We start from the raw sequence: 12380 nt of genomic DNA on the forward strand, positions 1-12380 counted from the left end.
TGTGTTAGAATGTATAGGGGGCAACCAGGAGTTTGATGGCAATGAACAGTACAGTCTGAGAAGCAATATGAAATCTTGGTGCTCCTTAGCAATGGAGTTTTGGGCCGTGTGGAACTGAAAGCTCAGTGAGCCATTTTAAATTTAGTATAAACTGCTGCTCTTGTGAGAAGATCAACCTGCAGTAAAGCTGAGAAGTTCTGCAGGCAAACGAGAATGTGACACCTTCTGTTTTGGCAGCAAAAACTACTCAGTAACTTGGTAGACCTTACAGTAAACTGCACTGTTAGATCAGGGCATATTGTGGGGTGGGGGTGTCTGTGTCTTATTTACAACTGATAGTGCATCACAAAAAAGAGGCCTTGGAGAAGGGCAGGTACATGAAAAAGGTTGTTTTTTCACTCCAAGAGACGCGCTGTGTTTGTATACTCTGGTGTCCGTATATATAACCTGCCATCTGCAAAGAGTCACTTTGCTGTCAGGAAGCCCATCGCCCACTTAAATAATAAATGCACGCTAACGGTCGCCTCTCAAAGCTTTAATTTAGACGGCGGTTCAATTAAAATGGATGGCAGGCGACAGCAACCCGTCTGTGCGTCGTTTCGCACTCATCCAGTGAGTGATCATACCGTAGGAGACACGGTGCTGACAGTTTGGTGCCGACGGTGCTGACAGGGCCTACAGAGGGAGAATCGGCAGAGCTTCACCTGGTCCAAGGTAAATAAACCTGCTACGCAACAAGACAGGATCATCATTTAGACCATTAAGGGAAAAATACATGTATTTCTGCTTCAAGTCAACACCTGCAAACATTGGCCGATAAAAGGGAAGGTCTTAAAGCAGTGACAACTTCACACGGTGATCAGCTTCAGGGCTTTCTTATTGGTTAATGCCTCATCTGATGAAAAAGAAGAAGTTCCTACCTAACCATGGTTCGATTGTTACTTGTTTAAATTTTTTGTTCTGCAAATATTTTGGCCTTGAACAGAAATAATTAACTTTAAAGAGAGAGAGAGAGAGAGAGAGAGAGAGAGAGAGAGAGAGAGAGAGAGAGAGAGAGAGAGAGAGACTATGCATTGCAGCTGAAACACCTTGGTCTCCCAATTCATTGTACAGCGAGAGTCTGAAACCGAGCATAAGGACTTGGTTGCTTGACACTCTGTAATGCGTGTAACACACAGCCCGGCCTGCCCCCCTCCCCTACCCCTTAATTCCTTTTTTCATTTTTTTTAATATCAAATAAATGCATTTTCAAAAATTGGACAAAGGGACATTTAAACAGCCTCTTCCCAACTGTTGTGCTGTCACAGACTTTGCCAATCTTAGTTTTAATGTCCTGCCACTGATGTCTGTTGCAAGCATACTGGCCAACATCTGGTGTTGGATTGGACAGAAGTTCTGTAAGACTGCACTTCAAAATTCGAAAGCATGTGTGAAGTAACAGCATATCTGTCCTCTGGAGAACCCGCGATTTAACTTTGCCATTTGTTCAAACACACTTCTGAGGCATATCAGGCGAGCGGTTGATTCTCCCCTTGGTTGCAATTCTATCTGTAGTGTCATTTAGAGTAATAGGGCTATAGTGGATGATCAACTTTCAGGTCTCCTCATTGGCAGAAGGAAGACGGTATTGGCACTGGCAAGTTATTTGCTTGATTTTTTATTTTTTCCCCCTCTGTCCTCAGCGCCCGAGCAAGTATCGTTCCTTTGCACTTGGTTACTCATGCCAGGCCAATTAGTACTTAAGGAACAAAAAAATAATCGCAACAGAAGCACCCTAACAGCTCCCAGCCTGGGGATCACAATTCCATAAAAAGTGTCCGAAAGACGTATTAAAGGTAGTAAATATATACATCTAGTCAGTGAGCTGTGAAAGTTGTGAATTGGTTTTTAAAGCTTTGTTAAGACCAGAAAGCACAGATGTTAAAAACAGGTTCAGATGTAGCGACAGATGGTACTTGATTATGAAGCAGACTGTTCGTATAATACAAAGATGCTGTTTCAGCCTTATGCAAGGAGCAGCCGGATGCATGCTTGGGATACTGGAGAATTACAGGCGCTTCCAGAGGTTGTGTTCTTTTCCCACAACTTTCGAGAGCATTAGTGGCCGCGGGAGAGAGACTCACCATCCCAGCTCGGATCACTCGGAGAAGATTTTTTTTCCCCCCTCCCCTCTGCTTAAAAAAAGAGAAAGGAAAAAAAAGAAAGCAGCAAACCTCGCAGACAAGTGCATGCTCCCAAATGCTGATAGTTGTGTTGAAACAGATGTACCGGCATCTGCAATCGCATGTGATGCCTTTAGGATGATGAGGTTGTCGTCTTGCTTTGCGGGGACAAGGTCAAACACGACGGCATTATTACCGTTTTCATTATGATTAGAGAGAGAGAGAGAGCTGATCGGGCGAGGAACGCTGCGCAAATCCGACGAGTTTCCCAACAGCAGGTTTGCAAGGACTATGTGCACCCCTCTCTCTCCCAAACACACACCACAAAGATACAAAGACAGTCATGTCACACCTGTCATTGACACGGGAAGCGACTGCCCCGAATTGAGCTGCACTCCTTCGTGTTACAAAAGACTACAAAATGGTTTCTACATTATCTGCACCATCTAGTATATCTGGTCACCAATCTTGAACTTGAAAATAAAGTAAATCTTCTGCTGGACTGTCTGGCAGGAGATTAGGAGGGGACCGTGGGTGTGTGCTAGGTTTTACAGCGCACTTTCAAAATATAATACTACAAATGCCCTCCCTAATATCTTCTTCTTTATTATGATTATTTTTTTAAAGCACTGTAAAGCAAAGACGGTTCAGAATAATGCCAGTGTTATCTGGTTCTGGCAGGGAGGGGGGGGGGGGGGTGGTAAAATTTCAACAATGATTCAGCCAACACAAACACAGCTGTTTTATTGTTATGCTGTTAAGAAGTGGTTTTTCAAAGGGTTGCGATGAAATCAAACAGAAGGGGGGATGACAACCAATACAGCTAATCATTATGAGCAAGACTGACCCCACCTCCTGTTCCCCGCTGACGGCAACTGGGCCTGGCTGCGTCTTCTTCTGAATTACGCTTTCCAGCCAGCGATCCCCCAAAAAACAGAGGACGACGAACTTTTTATTTGTTCTTTTTCTCATGATTATTTTAAATATGAGGCAAAAGCCGGGCTAGTTGACCAGTTGGATTTATTGGCTGCACAATTTTTGCCTCAGAATTCACGATGAACCTCAGTTCAGTTTCAGAGGCACGTGTTACGAATAGACTCAATAAAGCCAGGCTGAGATGAGTAAAGGCAGAGTTTAGACCCACAGTTAGACCAGTGGATGAGTGGAAGAATCCTTTTGAAGTCCCAGGTGCAGAAGAAACAGAGAAAGTTGCACCTTGACTTCTAAGAAAGCAAGAGAAATTCTTAAACATGAATCGTTAATGACTCGGTGTTCCTGGTTTTCGCTTGGTCTGTGGTAAACATTGATTAAAGCTCATATTTTCAATATTATTCTTCTGTGAACAGCACTTTGGCTATGAAGAAAAAGTGCTTCACCTTGTTTTCACTTCTGCACTTATTTACATATGCCATGTTGACAAAGAAATGGCAAAGACAAACCATTTGGAATTTGTTTTTATTTTGCACAAGCTTGCATATATACTGCACATACATTCAGTTCAGAGAAGATGGAAGGCACACAAGGCAATTGAACTACTGTATCTTGTAGGTGGTACAAAGCAAAGGTAAAAGTCTGGATAGTATACAAAAAGCTTAAAACACACAAAATAAAATAATTTTATCTTCCAAACAAAACCATCATAGTATATTTTCAGTTTCTTTAATTGAGTAGCTGCCAAGCTTATCTTGAAGCAAGAATTTCTGAAATTCTGTTGGCTACTTGCACTGAAGTCCCCCTCCCTCTCTTTTGTCTTTCAGGAATCAGCAAGGGCTCCTTATTGTTTGATTCTACCAATTAATATTACAGTACATCCTTAGTTATAAAAAAATTGTACACCTTCATCAAATAAATTAGGATAAATTAAACCAATAAATTATGCAAAATCCTCATAACAAATTGACAACAACAAAAATCCACAATCAAAATGGCTAGCTATGTATATGTATGAATGTGTTTAATATTTTATATATATATATATATATATATATATATAAAACTTATGAATAAACTGAGACATTGTCAGTTGGAATTACTGCACTAGAATCAAATAAGAGTTCTTTAATACAAAATAAGCGTAATAATGCCATTTACAACATATTGCTAAATCATATGAAGGCAGTGTTCTCTCACTTTAATATTTACATACACGTCAGGGCAAGTGGAAAAACCGCGTTCCCCTTTATATTTCTTTAAAACCTTCACTGATTTTTTTTTGTCTCCCCATCCCCCCAAAGTTTATATCCATCTTTACTTCTTTCTTTTTCCTCTTTCTTCCCACTCACAAATCCTGTAGAATTCCACCTCTACAAAGTAAGAGATTGGCGAATGCAAAACCACTGGATATTTAATTTTTCCTTCCTGCCCACCCCCCTCCTCTCACAGAAATACAATAATTTACAGCATTTTGTTAAAAAAAAAAAAAAAAAAAAACCTGGAAAAAAAAAATACCAACAACATCATCAACAACAAATGCTATCTAGGTTTCAAGCAGTTTAGATCATTCAAGTCATTTGAGATCATGTCACCACTGGTTCAGAGGTTTCAGGAGAAAGATGCACAGTTGAAAGTTTGCCATAGTTCCAGCCCTTTAGTAAAAGAATCGTCAGCTTAAATTACCAGCAGGCATCAGACAAAAATCCCGTTGAAGACAGCAACTGAGTTCTTTCAACTGAACATATAAGTGCAATACACAGTAGTCTGTCCTGGTTTCCACTCATTCCCGAGGGAGGCTTTTCTATGACAACAGTTTAGAATCTGTCACAGGAGGTTTGCCCAGTTTGGGGCAGTTACAGAACACAGAAAAAACATAAACAAAACAAAGAAAAAAAAAAAAAAGAGAGAGAACGGCTGGTTACAATCTCACTATGCAGAATCTGCTGTGCTGTGCTTTTTCCTCCCCTGTTGATTGTGACAACAAGGATGGTCTACTTCAGTTTGTAGTGTGGTTGTGTAATAAAATCAAATCTCCACCTCCACAGGGTAACTTGAAATGATGTTCACAGTCAACCAGCCCAAACGTTTGATTTTCTTTCAACAAAAAGCATATTTTTCTTTAAAGGTATGACTAAACGGATGTATTTGTTGCCAACGCGTATTTCTGTCCTGGGCACAGAGTGTGGGTGGAACTACAGTCTTCTCCTGGCCGGTGTGAGCTCAGTGCAGTATATATTGCATTGGCGAGTCTCCCCTGTCTATAATGAAAACACAGTAGTCTGACAGCAGCAGCTAAACAGGTATGAAGTGGTAGTGGTTACAAGAGTTCCCTCCTCCCAACTGGTCTCGTGTCACGTTCTCCCACAGACGGCTACCGAACCCCACCATAGCTGTTCACACTCCGAGGCACAAACCGCTGTAGTCACAGTAACTGTGCCAAACAGCCACCGATCCCTTCTTACAGACACCCCAGCATCACGCTTTCATTTTCCCCATTTCAAATCTGACCAATAGAATATAATATAGTATAATATAATATCATATAAAAAATGCAAATAAAATCAACCTCTTCACAAAACATAAGCAATTAATCTAAAATAGAAAACAGCATAAATCTAAAGTGGAAAAAAAATGTAATCACTTCACACATGTATGTGTAAGTACATGCATGTATGTATGTATATATCTTTATGTATGTGTGTGTGTGTGTGTATGTATATACACACATATACACATACATACATGCATATCTACACACACACACACACACACACACACATATATACATATATATATATGTATGTGTATCAAGAAATATTGCTTCTATGCTACTCTTCAAAAGGCTAAGAAAACACAATTTTTGCACCACAGTTACAAAAAATTGGCTCCTACAAGTATTTTCAAAACTCGAGTGCTGCTCAAACAATTAAGGAAAAATAATTTGCTTTATCAAATGGTTTCTACAAATTTTTGAAACTCCTCAAAAAGGTTTTCACCGTACTATTTTTTTCATATATTTTTAAAATTATTTAGAAAGACACAGTATATGCATAGCTATCACAATTATGTTAAAAAGCAAAAAAGAAAAAACATTAAACCCATAACATCTAAGTTGTTTATTGCAGTTGTAGTATTATTATTACTATTATTATTATTATTATTATTATTATTATTATTAATAATAATAATAATAATAATAATAATAATAATAATATAAAAAGAAAGGGAAACAAAGAGGATGCAGTTTGTCAGCCACAGAAGGCACAAGAACAATTGTACTTGTTGGGGATGAAAAAAGCATTTTACTATTATTTTAAAATTATTTTCTTGAAGGCAATTCAAATCCTTCTGCTGGTGCTTTTCAGTTCTAGGCACAGGCTGTTACCTCAAGATTAAATGCAGAATTGAATTTGCTTTGCAGGAAAAAGAAAAAATGTAACTGCTTGCAACTTTGAATTCAATGTGCCTCTTGCCTTTTAGCCAGTATGTGGTTAATTGTGCACAAGTGGAAAGTTTATAGTCTGAGCATCTCAGTTGTATTAATCTCATAATAACACAGAGAGGCACAAAGGCAATATGGCTCTAAAAGAAGCAATGCCCAGTTCATGCACAGGTACAAGTGGAGATTAAATTTAAATTAATATAAATTCTAAGCCCCCCCCAACACCTTTGAAGAGCTCTCTGTTCTCTCTCAACCCTACAATACTGCAGCTCACTGACCTTCACCACAGATTTCGACACCCAAAATAGATTTGGTTAGGAGTGACAGGCCTTTTCTTCTTTTGCTTTGCCAGAGATGTCATGAAGCATTATGTAAAGTGGAATTAACTTTAAGATCGGTCTGATTATTTAGTGTATTAATATGGCATAAGTAAAACAGCATGGTGGTGACACATAATTGTCCTTGCCAAAAAGAAAAAGGAGGAGAAGTAACCAGTCGATAGAGTCGAAATAGGTTCCATTAGGTTAAAGTTTTTATATTATTATTATTATTATTATTATTATTATTATTATTATTAATTGACTAAGTGTGTATTATGCTAAACAAAAATCTAAATAGTAATACAATGCAAAATTATTTTACAATCTCACTTTGAGAGAAGGGTGAGATTAAGGACAAGGTTTTTTTTTTTTTTTTTTTTTTTTTCCTATCTTTAGATTATTATTATTTTTTTAATGCATAGTGAAAATGTTGGCACTTCATTCATGATATTGTCTGCTTTGTCCAAAGTCTGCAGATCCTGCCAGGGCTTGAAAATAATGACAGGCCATCACCGGCAGTGTGCTGTTTAATTTAAAAGTCAGCAGGTTTTTAAGGCATTGTGCTGACAATAATTGCGGTCCAGCATTTCAGTTCATCAGCTGTATTTCTAAATGCAAAAACCATAGTGGGTAAGGAGATCACATGACCTGCCTTTCACTCCCCAAAGTCATCTGGAGTTTAAGAACAAACAACCGCAGAGAGAATGACCACAACAGAAAAACAAACAAACATCTAATGGAGATGGTCAAAGAGAAGGCCTCTTTGCAGCTGTCTTTATTAGACCGTTTTTTTTTTCTTTCATTTTCTGTCCTTTCAAATATTTGCCAAACCTGTTTGCTAACAAAGGCAGCAAAATCTATGCAAGACACCAAACTAGTTTTATTTGAGATGGGATACAAGTTCAGTGCATTAACTGCTGCAGAGATGACTGCATGCATCATGTACTACAGACTGCCAAGTTGAGGAGGATTATTTATCTCTGCATCTGTTTGGCCAGGTTCACATGTTTATTGTCATTTTGTTTGATCATGTCAAATGTATAACTTACACTTTTTTTTTCTAACCCAATCTTTTCAGAGATGAAGCTTGATCTCTTCTATAATTAAATAACTGCATAGTATTGCATTGCTTCTGTGGGCTTTTATATACAAAAGCCTTATACATTTTTAACTTGCCAAATCAGGAAGTCATTCACAAATGTAACATGTACTTCATAATTTTAAGATAAATACAGAGTTTAATTTGTACAAGAAGAAAAAAAAAATTAAACAAAATGCTAAATCTCTTTCTTACCGAGACATTCAATTAGTTGCATCTTTTTGCTGTCTGAACAAATCTCAATCACAGAGAATTTAAAGGGAAATTCAAGGGATGTTCACGAAAATAATATCCAATGATTATGATCTTAAGTGTCTGCACAATTTTGGCTTTGAACAAGGTTGGAAATTAAACAATTATAATTTAGAATATAAATTTTGTCTGTGGGCAAATTGGAAGAAAAAAAAAAGTGCAAATAACAGTGGATGAGCAAGACAGGTGAACGCTGGCCACGTGTTGGTTTGAGTTTATGCTTGTGCATAGGTGTGCGTTTGTGCATGAGTGGGAACTGTTTGATTTCAGGAGCTAGAAAAGTCTCTCGTGAGAAAGCTTCCATCTTTTGTGCAAAAAAAACTGTCTGGCTTCGGTGAGAAATGACAATGTTGCTTAGCTACGGCTAAAGGTTGCTGTGTCAAGGAAAATGGCAAAGAGAGCTGCATCCCCGCACCCTAGGAGTATTTTACGCTAAGGAAACTATAGGGTCTAGATTAAAGCACAAGTGAACCACCTGCGCATCGCAAACTACACACCTGGACTTGATAGCCAGCGGATATATTAATGAGTAGAGCAAAGAAGGATCTGACACTAAATAGAGCCGACAACCCCAGACTAGGAATCGCAAGAAGCTTTGGACCCTTTCCAAACATCATCATCATCATCATCATATAATTATTTGTGGTACTCCAAAAAAACAGCTATTACAGTCTCGAAACGTCAGAATCAATTGTATTTTAGAGAATTTCCACATCTCTATTTCAAAATAATAATACATTTATTTTTGTAGTGTTGTCATCATGAGACAAAACAAAATAGAATGACCATGTGTCCACTGTAGCAAGCAATAACATGAATACTAATAATAATAATATTAATAATAATAATAATTATTAAATCTTTACAATCTAGAAATGTAATGCCCTAATCTGCAAAACCTTCACACACTACAAGCGTCTGCACGTGGAACAGAGCCCTCATAGTAACCAAATAGGGAATTTCAGGTTAACAGTACAAATACCCATCAGGCTGTGGGAAGAGTTGTGTTTCCCTTGGGCAGGAAAGGCAGAAGGGGGTGGGGGGGGGTCCCCACAGGCTAAACACCCAGTGGGTTTAAAGTCTTTTGAGAAGAGAGACAGAGAGAGAGACGGGGAGGGGAGAAAAAAAAAACCACAAAGGAGAAAAGAGGAACAGCTTGGCCATCCCAAAATAGATAGCTGGGGCTTGAAAATAGGAATGCTACTTCATACTTCATACATTCAAAGAAAAAAAAAAAAAAAAAAAAAAAAAAAAAGCAATGGAAATCTTTACTCATGCAGGAGCTCTTGCAGACAATTGGGGGATTTGAAAATCTCGGGGACTTCACTGTCCAGCTTGCAGATGACCTTGTATATGGCCTTCTTCCAGGAAGGATCAACATCTTTGCCTGCAACAATGGCATTGAAAAACTCCCGTAATGTGATCTGAGCCACTTCCAGGAACCGCTCCGGAACCTGCTGACACACAAGGAGACAATGACATTAATAAAAGTTTTAAATTTCAATCCCAAGTCTCTGATTCACCAAAGGAGGCTGCCGTGAGCTCCTGGTAGACTGTGCGCCCGGCTCCAAAAATCTCAGGCCCACTTGACAGATTCTAAATACAGCAGTGGGGAGAAATCTCGGTGTCACGATGTGGAGAGGGGAGAGCAACGAGACACACCCTGGAGATTATGTAAGAAACCATTAGACAAAGTTATATTGTACTCCTGAATATACTCTGAGTAGTGTCTGAAAAGAAACAGGTGAGCGGCATTTAAAAATATATATATATTTTTTTTACAAACACACACAAAAACAGGACAGATCGTAGCAGGTGAAGTGCAAAGATGTGTTGTATAATCTCAAATTCCCGATAAAAGTCATGAGAACTTCTTTACTCAGACATCGGACACTTGACAACAGACGTCCGGAAGAAGTGGCAACTCTTAAGATGCCCTCTGATTCTGCCAGAACGCAGCACTTACATTCCAAGACAAGGGGGAAGAGCCCGCACATGTGTGTATATACTGTCTGTCATAAAGTGGACAGGAAAAACAATCGCAAAATAGGAGCCAATTGTAAATAAACTCTGAGGCACTTGTTGCTGACGGTTTACAGTCTCGCACTGTTGTCACACTCGGGTGTTTCCGAGTCAGTGGATCGCAACAGGGCTGTACAGTGCTTCAGTGCGAGGCCTCCTGGAGCCCCGGAGCCCCGGAGCCCCGGAGCCCCTCTGCGGTCCTGTCACAATGTCTCTATCTAACATCTGAAGAGTCTGGTGCATTTAGTCAAGGTGCTTCTGGCAATGACAGATGTAACAAGCTATTGACTGCAGCCACCTAACACGAGCTGACTTGACAACACTGCAAGAAAAATGCCCCCGTCAGAAACAGAGCTACCCATCCCACTCCACTCCACTCCACTCCACTCCTCTCCTCTCCTCTCCGCCTTCCTTGGTATCAGCAGTTCCTGGAACAAACACCCCGTACGATCCTTAGCATCAGGTGGCAACAGCCAATCAAGTTCACATGTTTCAGGGCTGCCGAGCTGCTCTTCCCAACCTCCTTTTTTTGTTTGGATATTTATTTATTTATTACATTTTTAATCACTGGATTTAAAACCTCTCCCAAGTGCTTTTTTTGGCCACCCAAAGATATCCTGCGAGATCACACTCTGACTCAACGCACTGATAGCGGCAGGTCCACAGGCCTGCTTTTAAAACTATCCTCTGATCTCGTTACTGCCCTCGACAGCTTTCCTCTAGAACACAGTGCAGATTAGCTCTGCCAAGAACTGCAAACTGCCTCCCACAGCCCCCCAAGCAGGGCAAGATACTTAAAAATACCCTTCCCAGTGCAGTCCACCTGAGTGTACAAATACACAAACAAACAAATTGTTAAATAGCCAACTGCACATCCATACACAGCGACGTGCAGAAGGTACGCGATGACCTTTGACGTCTCACGACAACAGGTGCGAATGGAAGCATAAGCCTGCTGGATCCAGGAGCTGCACCCCCACGTAGAGGTGTATGATGCCATGTTCCCTTGGGGGGGAAGACCTTACAGTTTTACTCTTTCATTGACAATACTGCGAGGTCAGACCACCTGGGAAACAGGTCTTTTAACCCCGCCTCAACACATTAAACCTCCTTAGAGCATGTCTGGGATGTTATTGGGAGTCTGTCTTCCCCATGTTGGGCTTCTGTCATAGCTCTTATTACAGTTCCTTCCAAAATGTCCAAAAGTAATGGTTCCTTTGGTTGTTGATAGTTGGAAAAAAAAAACTCCCAAAAACATACCTCTGCTTCCTGGGTTTTGAGGACTATTTCCCAGCTAAGACGCTGTTGTTCCTTGTATACTAAGGGGAATGTGGACTACTTACATACTGTGTTAATCATGAATCCCAAATGGAGAAATCACTGTGACAAGAAAGTGTTGTGTCAATAATCATTGGCATATAGATGTTAAAAATGTTCTGTTCAGAAAAGAGTGTTTTCTTCATACAATTCATTTCAGTGCTAAAACTTTCCCTCACCAGTTACAAAACAAAACAGACATTCAAGATGTCTCTTCTCGTAAAACTGTTGTAGGCTTTCCTTTCTGCCCTCTCAACACTGGATGCTTTATTAAGAGAGCAATAAAAGACAATTGAATGTACTGCTTTTAAGAAAACTTTGCCTTGCAGTACACAGCCACTAGTCACGTACAATCTAGTACGAAATACAATCTGTTAGAGGTGTGTGGGAAGGCTTTATTAAATCAACCTACTGAAGCAAAACAGGAGCACTTATTTTCAAGAACAAGCTGCTTGAGAAAGAACACACAAAGCGCAGGCTATCAGGCCCTGTATCTGTGTGCCTCTGTCATGTGACCATAAAGCCATGGTGTGTTGAGGAAGAACAGGAGCCCAGTTTGACAATGCACTGGAGCCACTTTCTGTCCCGAGTGAGTTCATTCTGCACTGAAACCTGTTCTGCTGCTGCTTTAATTCACAAAATTCCTCAATCGCAGCTGCATTGGATCCCAATTTAAACTTGCATCTGTGCGCCCTGGTGTGGTAATACCTTCTTACCATCTTCAAGTGTAACTAAAAAAAGATTGATCTTCCACAATACAAATTAATATAGGTAACAATGTGCTCAAAGGTTAATTCTGTCCTTAAGAAAATCACTGTCCTGCTATAATGCCC

At 39.7% G+C, this 12380-nt stretch overlaps 1 protein-coding gene across 1 annotated transcript in view; it reads right to left on the bottom strand.

Annotated features, from left to right (window-relative positions):
* Positions 1–3600: 3600 nt before the first annotated feature.
* Positions 3601–12380, bottom strand: part of prox1a (prospero homeobox 1a) — a 42639-nt gene continuing 33859 nt past the window's right edge. Inside the window, exon 5 of the mRNA XM_066698027.1 lies at positions 3601–9662. Coding sequence (XP_066554124.1) covers positions 9477–9662 — 186 coding nt within the window. The 3' untranslated portion in view covers positions 3601–9476. The remainder of the gene's footprint in view (positions 9663–12380) is intronic.

This window comes from Amia ocellicauda, chromosome 1, assembly GCF_036373705.1.
Source record: "Amia ocellicauda isolate fAmiCal2 chromosome 1, fAmiCal2.hap1, whole genome shotgun sequence".
NCBI classification, from domain to species: Eukaryota; Metazoa; Chordata; class Actinopteri; order Amiiformes; family Amiidae; genus Amia; species Amia ocellicauda.